Genomic DNA, 21,025 nt, shown 5'->3' with positions numbered 1-21,025 from the left:
TCAGTATTTAAGTGATGCAGATTCCCCAATCATTTCAAGAAATGATGAATATATCCAGAAAAGCAAAATTGCATGTAAAAATGCAATTGGTCCTGAATCCCTTATTATAGCATGAGCTTTCCTTAATCTTGTCACAATCTGCCTTTCCGCCCTGTGTCACATTATCTAATGCAAGTAATAGTTGAGAGAGAAAACCTGAAGGAGAATGGGGTTATAGTGATGCTGAATTAGAAGATGCAATTCGTAGGCTCTGTGTCCTAACTGTGTAATGATCTTTCCTCACCTCATGTTGGCTCCAAAATAATATTAAAGAGAGAACTAAAATGTGCTGCTGTAAGACAAACTGAAGTATTAGCAAAGGGAAAGTACTTTTGGAAACCTCGTACTCCTCTGCTTTTTGAGGAGTTATTGATCCTGGTGGCAGTGGAGCCTGTCAATGCAGACTATTGCCCATTACCAGTACCAGCAATGACCGATGGAACACTGGGTGGATTCTCATAGTACGCGGCAGAATGAGCCAAAAAGCAATCAGATTGATCACTGCTTCGACTGGAAACAGGCCCAAATAGCAGTGATCGAGCTTTTTGGATGGCTGAGATGTAAGCAGGTACTGCGTGGAGAACCAAACACTGTCACCCACAGCTAGTCTGGGAACATCCCTATGATGCCAGTCTGTGAATCTTTTATAGTCCACCTTGGCTATCTTTAGTTGGCTCCTCACCACTTGGTGCACGGCTTGCAGCTCTTGGAGGACAGTATCAACAGTCAGCAGGTACTGGGAAGTCCAACAGAGCCAACGGGAAGAGTCGTGAGTGGAACCCGCAGCTCATGAAAAATGGTGACACTGATGGAGGCGTGCTGGGAGTTACAAGTGAACTCCGCCAATGCCAGCACCTCTGCCCAATTGTCCTGCTGTTGGTTTCTGAAAAATCTGAGGTACTATTCCAGGATGGCGTTCACTCTTTCTGTCTCCCATCGGTTTCCAAGTGATGGGCGGAAAAGAGACACGCTTGGAACTTCAGTTCCATTAGTAGCATCTGTCAGAAGCGTGCCATGAACTGCACACCCCAGTCAGACACTACCAGGTCCGGTTGATCTTGCAGCCGGAATACATAGGCAATGAACAGGTGGGCTGTTGCTCGAGTGGTGACAAGACCTGCACACAGGATAAAATGAGCTATCTTCATTGAGCATGTCCACAACAATCAGTATTGTGATAGCACCTTTCAATGGGGGCAAATCCATAATGAAATCCAATGACACCACCTCCCACGGTCTTTGGCATGGGCAACTGCTGCAACGGACTATGGGGCAAATATTTGGCCTGCCACCATAATGTCCTGGAGACCAGGTATAACATCTTGAAGACCTCAAAGTGGTTTGCCGCTGGGCTGTCGTGACATTGTCTCAAGATGATACCACAGAGGGGTTCCGCAGGAACATAGAAGCAGTCACTAAAATGCAACAGGTTCTCTGTACATCCATTCCTCCTGTCACCAGCCAACTCAAGGTGATCAGTCATTACGAATGGATTCTGTTGCTGTTCCTTGTGAATCCTGACCCATATGTCCACAGGCTCCTTGGTGGCCATAAACCATTTTAGAATAGAAGGACAATGGAAGGGACAATGGAAGTTTTCTTGTCCAGCCCTCTTTTCAAGTACGAGAACCAATACCATTGCAGCCAAGTGACTGTCTAGTCTCTTCTGGACATGATCTTATCCTCCTTTCAGGTGAACTCGGGCTAGCAGAACAGCGTGTCCATGCACTGGTTCCACCTGCTAGGAACATATGTCACCCAAAAGTCGAACCATGCAAATAATAGCAACCATTGCCCCTGCCGCTGGTTCAGCATCCTAGCAGTCTATAGGTGCTCTAGGTTCTGATGGTCAGTTCAAACCTCAACTTGGTGGTGGGCTCCCTCCAAGTGCTGCCACAACTCCTTCTCCCAAATGGTATAATCCCACTCTGGTGCCAACAACTTCCGGGAATAGTCACACGGGAACAAGATGCCTGCGGGTGCATAGGCCTGCAAAAGCACTGCCCCAAAAGTCATATCCCACACATCTGTCTTCACCACAAATGGCCTAAAGGGATCAAGATGCTTGAGGATGGGCTCAGAGGTGAATGTGGCCTTAATGGCATCGAAGCCTCCCTGCTCCTCAGCATTCCAACACTTTCTTTAACAGATTTGAAAAGAGAGCAGTCAGGGCAGCAAAGCGGGAAACAAATGTGTACTAAGCCCCAGAACAAAGTAAGACACACCCACCTTCAGCAGCCTCTGGTTGGAAGTAGTTTCACATACAGTTAGATTAGAAGAGTAATTTACTCAAGGCCACGTAGATAACAAGAAATGAAACATACATCCAAAAGCTAACAAGTCTGTGGAAATACAAGCTTGCCTCCAAGAAATCAGCATTTCTTCCCAACAAATGCCCCTCCCCACAGCATCTTCTTAAGTCTCAGTCTCCAGGTATAACTTGTGGAGATGGGTGGGGTACTCTCCTGAGTAGTTGAGCCTGCCTGCATTGTTCCCTCCTCTCCACTCTCCGTGCTCTAGGATCAGGAGGGGGTGGCCTCATCACCTGATCTATCTATTATGTTCATCTGTCCCAATCCTGAAAGCCTCTGGCCTGCCTTGGCCTGCTCTTCCCCACATTCCTCTGAAGCCACAGACACCTCTCCCTCCACTTCCATAGGGTCCCTTTCCAGCTCATTTTCCTCAGCAGATTCAGGCTCCGACAGAGGCATGACACTGAGCTTATCAAATGGATGCTGTTTATCATGGACATTGGCTGGAGAAGGACAGGAAACGCCTTCTCCCTGAACACAAATTATGGGCTCTCTTAAGAGAATTGCATGCAAGTATTCATTGGGATTACAAGGCCATGGCTGAATTTCTTATAAAGGACTATTTTTGTCCTGGAATCTATGACAAGGCCCTCACAATGATCAAGCAATGTCTGATTTGTCAACACAATAATCCTTTAAAGCAGACATGCCAGCCATACTGAGGGAAAAGGGAAAGTTTCCAAGCTGAGCCATACTGGCTCAGGAATTCTGGGAGTTGAAGTCCACGAGTCATAAAAGAGCCAAGGTTGCCTACCCCTGACCTATACAATCTCAGACAAGTAACTGTCTAGTCTCTTTTTAAAAATCTCCAGTGATGGAACACACCCGATATCTGGAGGCAAGCTGTTCCACTGGTTAATTGTCCTCGCTATTAGGAAGTTTCTCCTTAATTCCAGGTTGCTTCTCTCTTTGATCAGTTTCCAACCATTGTTTCTTGTCCTTCCCTCTGGTGCTTTGATGAATAATGTGACCCCCTCTTCTTTGTGGCAGCCCCTCAAATACTGGAATACTGCTATCGTCTCCCCTATTTCTTCTTTTCTTTAGACTAGCCAAACCTAAGTCCTGCAGCCATTCTTCATATGTTTTTGTCTCCAGGCCTTTGATCATCTTCTCTGAACTTTTTCCAAGGTCTCAACATATTTTTTGTAGTATGGTGACCAAAATTGGTTGTAGTATTCCAGGTGTGGTCTTAATAGGGTTTTATAAAGTGGTACTAATATGTCGCATGATATTGATTCTATGCTTCTGTTTATACAAACTAGGATTGTATTAGCTTTTTTGGCTGCTGCAACATAGTGCTGGTTCATAGTTAAGTGATCGTCGACTAGGACTCCAATGTTCCTCTCACAGTTATTGTTTTTAAGCCACGTCTTGCCTAATCTGTACTTAAATCTTTGATTTTTCCTGCCTAAATGTAAAACTTTGCTTTTCTCCACATTAAAACACATTTTGTTGGGTAGGGTCCATTGTTTAAGTTTGTCAAGATCTTTCTGGCTGCTGAGCTTGTCTTCTGGGGTGTTGGCTATTCCTGCCAGTTTAGTGTCATCTGCAGATTTGATGAGTTCCCCTTCTATTCCCTCATTTAAGTCATTAATGAAGATATTGAAGAGTACTGGGCCTAAGACGGAGCCTTGTGGTACCCCACTGCTTATTTCTCTCCATGTGGATGTAGTACCGTTGAGGACTACTCGCTGAGTTCAGCGTGTCAGTCAGCTACAGATCCATCTGATGGTGTTGTCTATCCCACCCTTTTCTAGCTTACTAAACAGTAGGTTGTGGTCTACTTTGTCAAATGCCTTACTGAAGTCTAAGTATACTATGTCTACAGCGTTTATTATTTGGTTTATTATTTTGTAAGGTTTTCCACTTAGCCTCACAATTGCCCCAGCATTACTCAGGAATTTAAAAGAGCCAAAGAAACTCCTGAGCCGAGGTTTCAGCAAGCAAACAACTTTTATTTTGATCAAAATAGAGTTGGGTGACCCCATCTCTCTTCGTGGCTAGTAGAGAGATGAAGGCAACAACCAGAAAAGATGTCTTCCACCTTTTATACCTTTTCAGAACAAAAAGATCAGGTCTTGGTACTAGGTATAAGATGGCACAAAAAAATAATTCCTAGATGATGACTCATACACAGCAACCCAGGCTCCATCCGTAACTCCTTTTCCCCCTCCCCATATTGTGCTCTTTTCATATAAGCCAGTGGTGGCGAACCTATGGCACGCATGCCACTGGTGGCATGCAGAGCCGTTCCTGATGGCACGCAGAGCCGTTCCTGCCTCCATGCGCATCTTTTTTCTATATAAACTAAGGAAGTTTCGGTTTCGGAGCATGTGGCAGAAAGCGAGACAGAGAACAAGCGGCAGAAAGCAAGAGAAAGAACAAGTAAAAGCGGTAAGTTTCGTCTCTGGCCTGCCGCTGAGCTTCCTCTGCTTGGCCACCGGACACCCCAGCGGCCCCAGAACACCCTGCCTGCATTTCCTGCAATTTCGCAACCGGCCCAGCAGCTAAAAAACACCCCACGGCCGCCGGCACTTCTCGTAATTTTGCAGCTGGCCTCCCCTTGTGTAGCCCACCCCGCACCCTCTCCGCCTGCCACTGATCGCAGCAGACAAGCCGGGGGCCACCGGGGAAGGCCGAGTCCAAAGAGCCCGGCCCAGTGGCTATAAAACACCCCGCGGCCGCCAGCATTTCCCATAAATTTGCAACCGGCTTCCCCTCGTGCAGCCCGCTCCGCGCCCTCTCCGCCTGCCTAATACTGGCCCAAATCTTCAGAGATCGCTCTCAAACCATCCTGACCTGCCAGGAACAATACTAGGGGGAGGGAGAGAGCGGCCTGACAAGCGGACAAACACGCACACGCGTTCCTGGGCCCACGTACTTTCCGCGGCCAAGTTCTTCCTATCCCTACCAAGGCACAGCCTGCTCCAGGCACCTGTCGCCCTTAGAGCGCAGGCTCCTCCCCATCCGACTGGCTCAGCCTCCTCCGGTCCGTCCTTCCTCACCTGTCCCGTGAGTCGACCCAGCTGGTGGTTTTGGTGGTGTGGTCGATGTCGTAGTCGCAAGCTTCCTCCCAGCCTTCGGGCAAAGGCAGCTCCTGCCGGGGCATTTTTCCCGGCACCAGGCGCAGCAGCGGAGAGACGGACCAAGGCCAGAGGCAGCGGCGGCCACCCCATGCAAAGGGTTCAGCAACCCCCCGCCCAGCCCAGCAGCTGGCACGGCGGGCTGGGGCGAGGGGTCACGGCAAACAAGGAAACTGGAGCCAGGCAGCCGACCAGGCGGGAGTCTCGCATCCTCAGCCGCGCAGGGAGTAAGGAGAAGCGGCACGTGCGGAGGAAGAAGAGCTTTCCGAATGTTGCAGGCAACACGCGACAGCCCAGGCGAGCCGGGCTGGCTGTCTGCTGTCCGTCCGTCCGTCCTCTTCCGATAAGCGAGCCGGTCGCCTCTCCCCTGCTTCTCTCTCTCTCTTCAGCAAGAGCCCCCGAAGCCAGAGAAGGGGGAGGAGCTACGCTGCCGTGGAGCCTGGTGCCTAGAGAGGTCGAGCCCACTTATTTTACCGTGCTTTTGCTTCCAGTGAAGTAGAGCCATCAGCTTAGCCAAGGCTCCGGTGCCAAGCTTGCTTAAATCTTCCACCTCCTCCTCACCGGAGCCCCCCTTTGTCTGCAACCTGCCCTAGCCCCTGCCTCACCTTGCCTTGCCCCGCAGCAATGGCACCCCTGCCCTGCCCCCTCTCTTGCCTTACTTCACCCTGCAGGACGAGCCTCCTACCCACTGCCTCATCCGCCAGAGAATCCCTGGATCGCCCCCAATCCTGCCTGGCCCCCACAGGCATCTCTCCCCAGGAGCAACATCGAGGTGGCCACGCCCATTCGGTGACCACACCCACTTGGCCATGCCCATTTTGTGGCCATGCCCACTTGGCCACACCCCCGGCACACGGCGATGTATGAGTGGGTTTCAGGTTGCAGTTTGGGCACTCGGTCTCTAAAAGGTTCGCCACCACTGATATAAGCAATCACCTGTACCTAAAGCAGCGGTTCTCAACCTATGGGTCGCGACCCCATTTGGGGTCGATCGACCATTTCACGGGTGTCGCCAAGCAAGGCTGTTTGCCATTTTTTTCCCCTTTTCTGGCGGGTGCCTTACCTCCCTTGGGCTGGGCCAGCTGGTGGTCAGCCTGCTCCATCTCTGCTGCTTGCCAGCTACGCCTCGGCCGGCACAGGGGGCAGAACCACGCATGCGCGGCGCTCCCGGGCAGGGAAAGTCCTCGACTTACAACCGGTTGGGTAGTCCTCGACTTACGACCGGTTGGGGGTCGCGACATTAAAAAGGTTGAGAACCACTGACCTAAAGCATGAAGCCCTTACTTTTCCAATATATATATAAAGCATCTGATCAAGCAATTAACTACAAAATAATGATTACAAAATAACAAAACAATGATTACATGATAACACTATAAGTATCAATATATAATGGTTACTATATATAAAATAAATGCTAATGTCAAACTTAAACATACTAAAATCATAAGCACAATAAAATCCCTTCAATTTGGTAGTGCAGTGATTAGAATGCAGTATTGCATGCTACTTCTGCTACCTGCCTGCTGTTCAGCAGTTTGATTCTCACTGGCTCAAGGTTGACTCAGCTTTTCATCTTTCCGAGTTCGGTAAAATGAGGACTCAGATTGTTGGGGGCAATAGGCTGACTCTGTAAAAGGCTTAGAAAAAGGTGTAAAGTACTGTGGAACAGTATATGACTCCAGGTGCTATTAGCATAGGAGGCCTGGAGGTAAACAAAGTTTAACATTAGCATAGTAAAAACATATCAAGAGGTGGTAGTTATCAACCTACAAGATAACGAGGTAGAATTAGTTAATGGAGTATTGGTAACTTTACATTGCCATAGCATGCGACTCATGTAGCTTTCTAATCAATCAGAAAATCTTAAAAAGTGTGGAAAGAGCTTCAGGATGAAAATTTCCTCTCTTACAAAAGGAGACAGAATGACCAAAAGCCCTTGAAATGCAGAAGCAAAAGATTTTTCAAGCATTGGGACCATATTTTGCCCTTCTATGGTGTGCTAAGGACTAGGACAATGATGGCGAACCTTTTAGAGACTGAGTGCCCAAACTGTAACCTAAAACCAACTTATGCATCGTTGGGTGCCAGGTGGGTGTGTCCCATTGGCTGCGTGTGTCCCATTGGGTGGGCGTGGCTGCAGTGGTAACGGCAGACTGGGTGGGACTAAAAAGTTCAATCAATTCCAACTTTGCCAGATATTTTTTTTCCCACGAGAAGTTGAAATTGACTGATTGAACCTTTTTTTTTTTTTTGCACACAGCGGCAGAGGCCTAAAGCAAAAAGATTTTATAAAACCCAACTGAAGGCCTAGGACTAGGGTGACGGCACGTGTGCCCACAGAGAGGGCTCTGAGTGCCGCCTCTGGCAACTGTGCCATAGGTTCGCCACCACTGATATATAATATTGATTGCTTACCTGGATTGCAGCTCCCTAAAGCTTCTAGTTTCCTGTTCCAGCTATGTGGTTGTTACCATTTCTTGTAAATGAAGGCAGCATCCTGGCTAAGTGGTTAAACCTGTGAATCTGTCCCTGCACACCCCATCCCACGCAGCCCCCCTAACATGTCAACTGTTAACAAGCTTGTCTGCAAAACCCTCAGCAGAAAGGAAAAAAAGCTTTATTTCTTTTTCAACAAAATTCTTAAATTATCATTTACAAAGAAGAGTCTTATGTAGAAGGAGTGAGGGTATAGGTAGTGTTGGTGTGGACCCAGGATAGAGGTGTATACTGGGAAGGAGACTAGGGGTCCCGGAGTAGATGTCCATATAAGAAAGTAGACTAGGAAGTCAAAAGTCGAGAATAAAGCGAAAAAATAAAATCCCCCTCTTTATTCATGACCTAATGAGATCCCCCTTGCCTTCCCTTCCCCAAAGGTCAACCATCCTACTCCCATTTCCTGAGGTGAATCCTCAACTCCATCCTTATATAAAAATGTTTTCATTTCCCCTCTCATGATATCTGAAATTCATATTCCTTTTCCCTTATTTTCTTTTCTTCCTTTTTGCAATCCCATGTTTTCTCCAGTCACAGAGGAAACGCCATTTGACCCCTCTTTCTCCACCAAGCAGCCTCGTTGTGAGGTAAAATTTCTGGAATATCTATCAGTTTGAGCTTTTTAATCCATTTGGGGACTGGTTTTTAGATATTTCTTTTTCTTCGGCGAGCCCAAGAGGGGCCTTTCTCCTACTCCCAAGCCCATCATCGCTGTCCTCCCCTTCCCCTCAAATGATCTTTCACTTTCCCGCCTTTCCGGGGAATCCTGGCACTTCGCGCAGAGCCCACCAAGGGGCGCTCTTAGCCTCAGGAGTGAACCGAGCATGCGCATGACTCCTTCTGTGCCACAAGGAACGTTCCTAGCAAGAGGCTTCTCTTTCGGTTCTTCCCCCTCCCTCCGCTGAGAGGTGGGGGCGGGGCCTTTGCCGGAAGCTCAGAGGTTGCCGGGAAGCCTTGTCGGGGCGCGCATCTCGACGAGACTCCCGAATTCCGTGAGTGGCGGCCGGCCAAGTCTTCCCTCGGGGTGGGAGTCATGGATCCCATGTTCCCCTGCTGCCCTTTCCCATGCAGGGGCCAGGCGGCGGGGGTGGAGCAAAGGAGAGAAATAGGGGTCGTCAGAAGGCAGGGGCCGTTTCCCCCCATTTCCTCTGCATGGGGGGGGAAGGGGGAGGCTAGCCGGAAGTCGTCCTGCCGGCTCTGGGTTTAAGGCTGGAAGTCTGAACTTCTGGAACTGGCCGCGTTGGACCAAGGCTGGATTAGGCTAAGAAGTGGGAAACAACCTCTGGAGACCAAAGATTAAACTAGGGTCAGATCTTCCACAGTTCAGCCTGTCTTAGGAGGAGGATTGGACAGGACAGCATCTTCACGTGTTGTTTCACTGGTTAAGTCCACACTTTCTAATTCTTGGATTTCTTTCCATCTCAGAAATACAACCTGCAAGCCATTTGTATATCTTCAAAATTGTCTTTTGGCTAAAGAGGGCTGTACTATAGTCAGTCCTGAGGCTAGAGGAAGAATCCTATGAATAAAAAGCATTTGGAGATCCACGAGATTCCTTGAACCCATTTGGAGTTGCATTACAGAACAGAAAAAGAATGGAGATACAACTTTTAGCAAGTGAGGGAATTGGAAAAGGCCCCTTTGCCATTCAGCTTGGAAGTTGTGGGGAAGGCTGTTTAAGAACTGGGCAGAAGATCGTACAGAAGGAATCCATCCATTCAGAAGTTCAACTCTGGAACTTCAGGAGCATCCAATACCAGAAGGCTGAGGGTCCCCGAGGACTTTGCAACCAAATCCACAACTTCTGTAGGCGATGGCTGAGACCAGAAAAGCACACCAAAGCCCAGATGCTGGACCTGGTTGTTCTGGAGCAGCTCCTGGCTATCCTGCCCCCAGAGATGGAGAGCTGGGTGCGGGAGTGCGGAGCAGAGACTAGTTCCCAGGCAGTGGCCCTAGCTGAAGGTCTCCTCTTGAGCCAGGCGGAGGAGAAGAAAGAACAAGTGGAGTTGCAGGTGAGAGACCTTCATCTAGGGAACCCAGAATGAAATAAAGATTTTCTTTGAATTCTTTATCGCTCCTTCCCAGACTTCTCGGGTGTTCATAGTATGTGGAGATGTCCCACCAGTTTTGTAGGACATTATTCCATTCATTTCTCCCTCAGTCTCATTGATGGATATTGGGGAGACTTTTAGGTTGTGTTCAGAGAACAATTAATTAATCCATTAATTCTTCTTTCTCCTTCCTCCTATTTCACTGTGGAGATCAGAGATCCTGAGGGAAAGTGGAATCCATCAGATCCCCTTCAGGAGCTGTTTTTCAGGAGGATATCTCAAAAAGAGGACACCTCAGGTAAAGGGAAGGTCCTCCATATTTCAGAGAGGTCCCAGCTACCTTACCTTTTCTATCTCTTCCCTTCTGTAGAATACCTCCTATTTTGTTAGTTATGATGTATTTTAAAATTCTCTATTACTCACAGAGAAACAAAGGATGGGGTTTTCTGGTGTTTATGATGGAGCAGAAACAGTGGTTGAACCTCCAAATCAAGTAAGTTATGGAAATTAATTTATTAGATTTAGTAGTAGTAGTAGTAGTAGTAGTAGTAGTAGTAGTAGTAGTAAAGTTGGAAGGGACCTTGGAGGTCATCTAGTCCAACCCCCTGCTCAGGAAGGAAACCCTATATCATTTTGGACAAATGGCTGTCCAGTTTCTTCTTAAAAACTTCCAGTGTTGGAGCATTCACCGCTTCTGGAGGCAGGTTGTTCCACTGGTTAATTGTTAACTGTCAGGAAGTTTCTCCTTAGTTCTAGGTTGCTTCTCTCCTTGATTAGTTTCCACCTGTTGCTTCTTGTCCTGCCTTCAGGCGCTTTGGAAAATGGCTTGACTCCCTCTTCTTTGTGGAGCCCCTGAGATATTGGAACACTGCTATCATGTCCCCCCTCAAGGAAGAGAAGTAATTTGATCTGTATGGGTTAAACATCAGAGGGAAAGGAAGTTCTTCTCTTCGACTACACATCTGGTGAGAGAGGAAGGTAAGGGGGACGGGGTAAAACTGACCTAATAAAAACACAAGGACTCGTTGTACCCTTTCCCTTATCACCCAAGTTCAACGTTTACCTTTTGCCCAACTTCAACGAGGATTGCCAACTTAGTTTCCTCCGAAGACTGTTGTCGTGACATAATGATATGTCATTTCTACCGTCAAATTCTGTTTAGGATTTTTTTTAAGGACTACTAGTTAATTCGTTCTGCTAGCTAGTCTTCTAAATAGGCTTTTAAAAGAAGTATTTTTTTAGAAAAAGTCCTTCAAGAAAAAGGAGAAACATATCACAGTGGCAGCAAATGCTAAACAGAGACCCATTCTTTTTGTAATTCTTTTCCCAAGTAATTTTCTCCTCTGTTTTTTCTGGTTCAGTTGTTAGCTCCGACTATGGAGATTCTCAGTCATCCAGGTCATGGTTGTTCCAAAGGTGCTTTTTCAGTTGGCAACTGGACGTTCTTGTTTTTCTTTGAAGTCATTTTGCTTTTTATTCAAGAATATTCTTCAGTTCTGAAGAAGCCTCTTGGATGAAAAGCAAAATGTCTTCAAACAAAAACAAGAAAGTCCAGTTACCTCTTGAAAAAGCACCTTTGGGACTCAGATTGATAGATTATATATCAGTGATGGTGAACCTTTTAGAGACTGAGTGCCCAAACTGCAACCCAAAACCCACTTATTTATTGCCGGGTGCCAGGTGGGTATGGTCCACTGGGTGGGCGTGGCTGTGGTGATCATGGCAGACTGGGTGGGTGTGGCCAAGGTGAGCATGGTTACCTCGATGTTACTCGTGGGGAGGGATGCCTGTGGGAGCCAGGCAGGGTTGTGGGAGATCCAGGGGGTCTCTGGCAGGTGGGGCGATGGGCAGGAGGCTCGTCCTGCAGGGTGTGGCAAGGCAGGGCAGGGATGCCATTGTCGCAGGGTAAGGCAACGCAGGGGCTGGGGCAGCTGCTGCCTGACACCATTGGCCCCCGCACACAGAAGCCAGCTGAGGAGGCGATGCAGTGGGTCGTGCCCAGGAAAAGGAGAGCATGCGAGGCCAGGAGGGATGGGTCGGGGGAGAGGGAAACCAGCCATGCTGAGATGCATCTGGCCACGTGGGACCTCAGCAAGTTAGCGGGCGGCTGGTTGAAGAGGGACAGTTTCCATCTCCGGGGCATCGCACGCATGCCCACAGAGAGGGCTCTGAGTGCCGCCTCTGGCACATATGCCATAGGTTCGCCACCAGTGCTATAGTCAGACAGATCCATTGAGCCAGTAGTAGAATTACTTTATTGAAAGGCATTCAAAGTTCTGCAGAATCGATCAACTTGATAAAACTTGCCCAGATAGTTGTTCAGTCAAAGGTTTTTGATTGTTTATTTTCTCACATAAACCTTGGAATACTCCATTTACTGCCATTTAACTTGGTGCATAACTTTACTTTGGGATTTTGTGAACAATGGACCAGATCTTGAGAATCCTCCTTGGCCTGTTCTGTTCCTTTTTCCTTGTTCAGGGTGACCTTGTGTCCTTTGAAGAGGTGGCTGTGTATTTCTCCAAGGAAGAGTGGTCTCAGCTGGATCCTGACCAAAAAGTACTACATAATGAAGTCATGCTGGAAAATCATACAAACGTGGCCTCTCTGGGTAAGGATTTGCTACTCATTAATCAGAGAGTTTCAGAAAGTTTGTAGTTAGTTACCATTAGCTATTTCTTATTAATAATCCCCAACTCGTCTCCTGGGAAGGAGAAGGAAAAATATCTGGCTTTCTCCTGCTCCAGGGAAGGAATAGCAACAGCAATAGCACTTAGACATACATATCGCTCCACAGTGCTTTACCACACTCTGTGAATGGTGTACAATATCAGCATATTGCCCCCAACAATCCGGATCCTCGTTTTACCAAACTCAGAATGGAATGCTGAGTCAAGCCGGTCAGGATCGAACTCCTGGCACTGCACCACCAGAGCTCCTCTTATAAGATCTTTGGGACAGCTAAAAGGAAAGAGGTCTATGGTTGTTTAGATGCTTCCTGTGCCACTTCTCATCTGCTGAATTTTTCCATTTCTATTTCAATCTGTCAGTGATAAACTAACTTCTTGGCTTGAGGAGATGCTCAGCTACATAACACCAATATCAGCTACTTGAGCCCAGATGCTTTTTCTTATCTGTCCTAGAAAGGGTTGTCATTTCTTCCGGTTCTTGGGTTAATAACTTTTGTTCCTTTTCATTTCTGTCCTGAGTCTTGGGATTAGGGGCTAACCAGTACAAGTAGTCTTCGAGTTACGAATGTAATGGAGCCTGCCCATTCCACTTGTGAAAACCCGTGGGAATCTCATACCTTGAAGGACATCACTCCCTTGCTTATTAAGATGCATGTGGCTCGTTAAGTGAACATAAGGTATCAGGGTGGGGAAGGCCATGGAGGGCCTAGTGATGGAACAGGTCCCCAAGGCCTCCTCAACCCACTAAGATACCTCAAGCTTCCCCCTCCCTTCCTGCCGTGCAAGACTCACCTTGAAAAGATCCATCTCCTCTGCTACGGTTCCTCCTGCTGCCTGGCTCTAAGGCCGGGGGACTCTTCCATGTCTCTCCAATAGCCTGATGCGGGCCCTGGAGGCCTTCTCCAGATGCAGGTAGCAGCGATCTGGAAAAGGCCTGTGGCACCCAGATTGGGCCACTGGGGAGCCACAGAAGCGTTCCCCCGGCCTCAGATCCAGGCGTCAGCAGCTTGGAAAAGGCCTCCGATGCTCCGATCCAGCCTCCAGAGGCTGGGGGAAGTGTCCCCGGCTTCGGTTCTGTTCTCTGTTGCCAAGAACAGAGGCCTAAAATAGTATGTGATCACACAAGATCACTAGCGTGAGATCTTGCCCCAGTGATCTCCCGTGATCTTGCATTACTTCAGGCCTTCGTTCTCTGTGAATGCATTGAAAGCCTGTAACAGCCAAGAAAGTGAAGGATTTTAATCTTCGCGGGATGAGTATTGAAGGCCTAGTGCCTACGGAGACCAGGGGTAGAGGTGGGGAGGGAGGGAATAACCAGTGTGAATGTTGCAGAGCCTCTGCGGTCGCTCATAAGGGAAAACGAGTGCCGTGCTGCTGCAATATTTGTAATTTGGGGACTTGCTTATAAGCACTAATAGAAGGACCCGTTTCTTGCTCTGTAGCTATGTGATTTTTGCAAGAGAAAATGAATAGTAAATGGAAATTAGTTTGGATAGAAAAAAAGGACTTGTTACAAAATTGTTTCAGTTATCACAGGTCTCTGCTGAAATTAACCATTCCAATAAATCTTATGTTATCTCCTAAAATCTCCTTGACTGTTTCCCCTGATTATTCCTTAATTAAAAATTGACTTTCAGTGAGATTTGCATACCGTGTTTCCCCAAAAATAAGCATTAGCTTGGTTTTTATCCATGCACCGAATATAAACTCTATGCCAAAAATAATCCCTAGTTAAGCCTCTGTCCTACCATCTGGTTGTTTGCGGCTGCAACAGGGCAGGAGAGTGCATGGCATCGCCATGAGATGCGGTGAGGCAGGTGACGGGGGAGGTGCCTCATGCGTCCCATACCCACGTACCTCAGGGCCCCCGCAACCAGGCCACTCCTCACTGGTGATCTCTCCCTGCCCTTTCAATGATCCGGCTGCCCACCTGCCTCTTTCCTTTCACTCCTCCCTGAGGTGGAGTTCTCGGTCCCCTTACCCAGTCCCCCTCTGCTGTTTCAGAGCCAGGAGGGAGTTATGGCAAAAGGCTTCTGCCGCTGCTGAGCATCAGCTACGTCCGCTGCTGGAAGGGCTTTTTTTGGATTCCTGCCGCCCTGCCCCTCAGATCATGTGTCTGCTGGAGGCTGTCTCCTCCACCTGCTGCTTTGGTCCTGCCGCCTCAGGCTTCCTGCTCCCGGTTTGCCGTTTCATTTGCGGCAGCTCTGAAGGCCTGCAGCTCTGCATTGTCCCTGGGGTGGCAGTTTCGACCACCTGGCCCCCTTCACAGCTCTATCCACACAGCCACCCAAGCAGCAGGCAGAGCCCTGGAGGGTCGGGGAGGGTGCTGAAGCTACCAGGCATCCTGCCTGAAGCACCTGTGCCTGGCTGCCCCTTCCGCGTCAAAGCTGGAATGCCACCCCATTTCAGTAGATGCCAGCTTTGCCCTCCAGTGGGCCTGGGCAGTTAGTGGAGAGAGACGGGCCTGTTTCAGCACCTGGAGCAATTGGGGGTTTACTTGCCACTTGTTTTACAGCTCCGTTGTATTTCTCCGCCACCATGGAGCTGGAGAGCTTGGTGTGCCAACACCCAGCTCCTCTTGCTTCCCCAAAGCATTTGCTAGCCTGCTTTTCAGCTTCGTTGTGTTCCTCTACCGCCGCAGAGCTGGACAGCTTGGCGCACCACCACCCAGCTCCCATCTCTTCCCCAAAGCATTCCTTCACTAATTTGCTTTCCAGCTCGGTTGCATTTCTCCATTGCCGCATGCAGGGAGACAAATGTTTGTGGGGCTAAAAAAAAAAATTCAGACCTTCCAACTTTGCGAGATCTTTTGTGTGTGTGTGTGTGTCTGAGACGTTGGATGGTCTGATTCGGCGGCGCAGAAATGCAACCGAGCTGGAAAACAGGTTATTGAAGGAATGGTTTGGGGAAGAGAGGGGATCTTGACAGTGGCATGCCAAGCTCTCCAGCTCCGCAGTGACCGAAAAATGTGATGGACATGGAAAGCAGGCTAGCGAATGAATGCTTTGTAAAAGCGAGTGGAGCTGGGCAGTAGTGTGCCAAGCTCCCCAGCTCCACGGTGGCAGAGAAATATGGTGGAGAGTGGAAGGTTACTATGATTTGCGGCCAGTAATAGAAGCTAAGCATGTTTTTGGTAGAAAGTGGGTAACCCACCTTAACTGCTTTTTAGCTACCCAGCAGTTTGGTGCTAAGCACCCCAAACAATTTTCACCCAGACAGTGAAATGATGGAGACTGAAAGCTTCTTCTGCTTGCATATGGGGCGGTTTCCAAGCAGCTCTTGCTTGTAAAGCAAAATCCTCTCTTCCTACGGCAGTAGCAAACACAGCTAAATCTGAGGGAGGGAACCGGCAGTTCTCTCTTGTAAGGTGAAACCCTTCTTTTTTCCAGCATTAAAACAATAACCTCTTAGTTTGGTGGAGAGAGCCAGCAAGTTTGCCTTATTTTGCAAGTATTAGCATACAGTGTAATACAAAGCCTTCTTTGCTTTGGCACTTCTAAATTTGTAAGAGAAGCTGTGTGTCGCCCATCCCAACTTGCTGTTCCAGGAAAGGAACACCCCCTAGCCCTTTGTTTAGCCAAAAAAGTATTTTATTAAAGCCAAAGTGATTACAAAAGCAGCGAAGCTGAATCTGGCATTTTCGCATGCAAAAGATGCAATTAACTTTCCCTTTTTCTCTGCCATTCCCTTATTATAAGCTAATATCCAATTAGGTGTTTAGATTTTGCTTGGGGAACGGACCTTTGGTTCGCAGGCTTTCTAGTTCTGCATTCAGATGTTTGGATTGGCTGATGCTTCTAATGCCTCGAGCTGGCATGGCTTGATTTCCATCCCACCCCCGCTTCCTCCTTACATTCCAATCCTGTCTTCCTTTCCCCAGTTGATAATGTCAGACTTTCAGCTTGCAATAGTTGGCTTGCAGAATGTCAGCCATGACACTGTGTGTTTTAGACTTTGTGCCCTTTAATTGTCAGGGTAAAGGAGGGAAAAGAAACAGTCCAGGTTTTAGCAGCTTCTCTCGTTGCATCTTCCTAAAGCCCCATTGGCCAAAATGAAAGAGCAGCATTCTTCCTGCTCTTGTTGCAAGCGGCACCTTCACTTTAGCAGTATTTACCCACTGAGTGAAGAGAAGCAGCCTACTCCTTAGAAAACAAGGCATTTTACGAATGTATGGGTGGAATAGGCAGAGGGGCTCATTCATAGAACGGGATCCATTTAACAAATCCTCGAGGTACAAATGTAATCGGCAGGCTCCATTACATTTGTAGCTCGGGGATTATCTGTATATTGCAATTTTGCAAAAATGTAGAAGGTAATACACTTGACTTTCTACAATTTGATCTTTTCTCCTAACCTTGTTATCATTTTCATTTCTCTTTTCCTTTGGAGGCAATAATGGGCAGGAGAATAAAGATTCTGAGCAGCCATTCCAAGTGATCCACCATGAAGAAAGAATAAAGAAATGTATAGTACAAATGGAAGAAGAACATTATGAGAGAAACGAGTTGAATAATTGGAATCAGGAGAGTCCATCAACCATTCATGCTTCAATGCAAGATCTTCTTCTCCATCAAGGGACAATAAAGAAGAAATGCATTGGGAAAAGTGTAAAGTTAATCAAAGCTCAATTGCATTTGAATGAACATTGTCCAATCCAAAACAAAGGCGAAGATGCCGTAAGTAGACACAATGGGAAAAAATACAATGGGACTTTCACTCTTTCTCTTGGAAATAAGTCCCTTACATCTCAAAAAGGGATTGATACAGAAGAGAAGCGTTATAAATGCTTAGAATGGGGAAAGAATTTTAGAAAAAACAGGCAACTTACTGTCCATAAAAGGATTCACACAGGGGAGAGACCATACAAATGTGTTGACTGTGGAAAACTCTTCTGTCGAAAGTCTTCCGTTACTTACCATCAAATGATCCACGTAGGGGAGAAGCCTTTTAAATGCATGGAGTGTGGAAAGACATTTAGTCGGAATGATTATCTTACTGCCCATCAAAGAATTCACACAGGAGAGAAGCCATTTAAATGCATGGAGTGTGGAAAGACCTTTATTCGGAAAAGTAATCTTAATGCCCATCAAAGAATCCACACAGGGGAGAAGCCATTTAAATGCATGGAGTGTGGAAAGACCTTTGCTAATTGCAGTCAACTTACTGTGCACAAAAGGATTCACACAGGGGAGAAGCCATTTAAATGCATGGAGTGTGGAAAGACCTTTTCACAAAGCGCTCATCTTTATTCCCATAATAAGATCCACACAGGGGAGAAGTCATTCAAATGCATGGAGTGTGGAAAGACCTTTGCTAGGAGCACTCAGCTTTCTTCCCATAAAAGGATCCACACAGGGGAGAAGCCACTAAATGCGCCAAGTGTGGAAAGACCTTTGCTAGGAGCACTCAGCTTTCTTCCCATAAAAGGATCCACACAGGGGAGAAGCCACTAAATGCGCCAAGTGTGGAAAGACCTTTGCTGATAGCAGTCGACTTATTGTGCACAAAAGGATCCACACGGGAGAAATCATATAGGTGCATGGAGTGTGGGAAGACATTTGCACAAAGCTCTCATCTTTATTCACATAAAAAGATCCACACAGGGGAGAAGCCATTTAAATGCATGGAGTGTGGAAAGACCTTTGCTCAGGCCAGTGATCTTATTTGCCATAAAAGGATCCACACAGAGAATCCATTTAAATGCATGGAGTGTGGAAAGACTTTTCTCAGGCCAGTGGTCTTCCCATAAAAAAATCCACATAGTGGAGAAGCAATTTAAGTGAATGTAGTGTTGAAAGAGCTTTGCTCAAAGCAACAGTCTTACTTCTCATAAAAGGATACACACGGGAGAAGTCATTTAAATTAATAGAGTGTGGAAAGTGTTCTACTCGAAGCGTTCACCTTTGTTCCCATAGTGAAATCCTCACATGGAGTGTAGAATGACCTTTTGTCTAAGAGGTCAACTTACTTCCCATTAGATGCTCCACACAGGGAATAAAACACAAATGCATGGAGTGTGGAAAGTATTTCGATGTTTCCCTTACTTCCCATAAAAGTTTCCATCCTTGGGACAAATCTTACAACTGCATGGAATAGAAAAAGAGCTTCAGTGACAGTGTTTCTTCTACTTACCATAACAAGATACACTTGGAAAAAATGATGTCAATGCCTGGAGTCCCATCAATGGAACCACACAAGAATAGCCTTATCAATTCAGTGTGGGAGGAGCCTCAACAGGAATAGTAATCTAAAATCTAATACAAAGGTCTACTTGGATAATAATTAAATACTAGGTCTACTTTGATATGATCCAAATAAGACAAGGTGAAGGCTCAACCCTTTCTTATGCTTTTAACTAGGCATCTAAGTCAAAAATGAGAACCAGTGGAGATTAAGAACATTAATACGCCTGAAAGTGATATATAGATGTCAGTATTTAAGTGATGCAGGAAATAATGAAGTGATGCAAGAAAGTAATGAATATATCCACAAGAGCAAAGTTGCATGTAAAAATGCAATTGGTCCTGAATCCCTTATTATAGTTTGAACTTTCCTTTACTTAATTTTGTCACAATCCGCCTTTCCACCCTGTGTCACATTATGTAATGCAAGTAATAGCTGAGAGAGAAAACCTGAAGGAGAATGGGGTTATAGTGATGCTGAATTAGAAGATGCAACTCGTAGGCTCTGTGTCCTAACTGTGTAGTGATCTTTCCTCACCTCTCATGTTGGCTCCAAAATAATATTAAAGAGAACTAAAGTGTGTTGCTGTAAGACAAACTGAAGTATTAGCAAAGGGAAGGTACTTTCAGAAACGGCCCAGAAATACAGTTGGGATAAGTACTCCTGCTATGTGTGCGAGAACGCCTGCTATATCTCATTATGCTGCCAATCATAAAATAGTTACTGCTTCTTGGACATTAAAATAATTGAACTCAAGACTTGTTTCTACTGTGTAAAATAGGGATAAGAGATAGGCAATAGAAACAAAGTATTTTTAAGTGGAAAGTTTTTGTCAGGGTTCCGAATGATGAAACCAAGCAAACACCTTCGAGACATTCTGATCTCTTAATGTAAATATTAAGTATGTCACTTTGTCACAAATGAAAGCAAAACCAGCTCTGGCCCGACCCACCCAAACCCCTATAGTAAAAGCATAGAATTCTTCCTCCCTTTTGGTCAGGTCACATTGCCCAAACAAGGTGGATGTTATGACCCAGGAGAGAAAGACTAGGCAGGCCTCCAGAGAGTTGTTTGTCTTGGGAAGATTAAACAAATGGCCCTCCACCGACTAGTCAGGCCCTACCTTCAGTCTCCCGAACAACAGCCCATAGATTACCCAGTAAGCCCGCAAGGCAGAAGTCCAGGTATAAGGCAAGGGCAGTCTTTAGAGCAAGGCAAAGCTCCAACTCATACTCCTCTGCTTTTTGAGGGGTTACTGATCTTGGTGGTACCGGTACTAGCAACGACTGATGGAACATAGGGTGGATTCTCATGGTACATGGCAGAATCAGCAATCAGATTGATCACTGCTTCGCCAACAGGCCCAAATAGCAGTCATCAAGCTTTTTGGATGGCTGAGATGTAAGCAGGTGTATTGCATGGAGAATCAAATACTGTCACCCACAGCTAGTCTGGGAATATCTCTATGATGCCGATCTGTGAATCTTTCATAGTCCACCTTGGCTGTCTTTAGTTGGCTTCTTACCACTTGGTGCACGGCTTGGAGCTCTTGGAGGACAGTATCTACAGTCAGCAAGTACTGGGAAATCCAACAGAGCCAACGGGAAGAGTCGTGAGTGGAACCCGCAGCTCATGAAAAATGGGGACACTGATGGAGGCGTACTGGGAGTTACAAGTTGGAATATTCGAATTAAAGAAATTCGAATTAAAGACTTTGGGAGAAATAAAAAATTATCTCGGTGTAGAGATACAGAAAAATGAAAAAGGTGGTTATATTCTCAGTCAAAGGAGAAAAATTGAGCAGTTATTGGAAAAATATAAAATGAAAGATAGCAATACTGCTCCCACACCCATGAGTGCGGATTTTTATAATAGTTTAAGTGCGGACAAAGGTGAAACCTGTGATCAAGAGATATATCACTCAGCAATAGGGAGTTTGTTATATCTATCACAGTGGTCCAGACCAGACATAGCTTGCGCAGTAAGCATTTTGAGTCGTTTTACTGCTGCACCTACAAAGTTACATTGGATGGGTGTAAAAAGGGTTCTCAGATATTTAAAGGGAACCATAAATTTGGGTCTTCAAATACAGATTACTGAGGAATTGAAATTAAAGTGTTATGTCGATAGTGACTATGCAAATGACATAAACACAAGGAAATCAAATTCTG

At 46.5% G+C, this 21,025-nt stretch overlaps 2 protein-coding genes across 2 annotated transcripts in view; one reads left to right on the top strand and one right to left on the bottom strand.

Annotated features, from left to right (window-relative positions):
• Window positions 1-21,025, bottom strand: part of LOC114922759 — a 360,999-nt gene that overhangs the window by 103,933 nt on the left and 236,041 nt on the right. The window lies entirely within an intron of this gene.
• LOC114922160 (zinc finger protein 721-like) overlaps window positions 17,166-21,025 on the top strand; it is a 36,936-nt gene continuing 33,076 nt past the window's right edge. The window contains exons 1-2 of the mRNA XM_029284640.1: window positions 17,166-18,052; window positions 18,196-18,281. Coding sequence (XP_029140473.1) covers window positions 17,222-18,052; window positions 18,196-18,281 — 917 coding nt within the window. The 5' untranslated portion in view covers window positions 17,166-17,221. The remainder of the gene's footprint in view (window positions 18,053-18,195; window positions 18,282-21,025) is intronic.

The sequence above is a fragment of the Protobothrops mucrosquamatus genome, unplaced genomic scaffold (assembly GCF_001527695.2).
Source record: "Protobothrops mucrosquamatus isolate PMUCROS unplaced genomic scaffold, P.Mucros_1.0 scaffold_142, whole genome shotgun sequence".
Taxonomy (NCBI): Eukaryota; Metazoa; Chordata; class Lepidosauria; order Squamata; family Viperidae; genus Protobothrops; species Protobothrops mucrosquamatus.
Note: the sequence above shows the minus strand (reverse complement) of the source record. Positions and strands in the feature narration are given on the sequence as shown.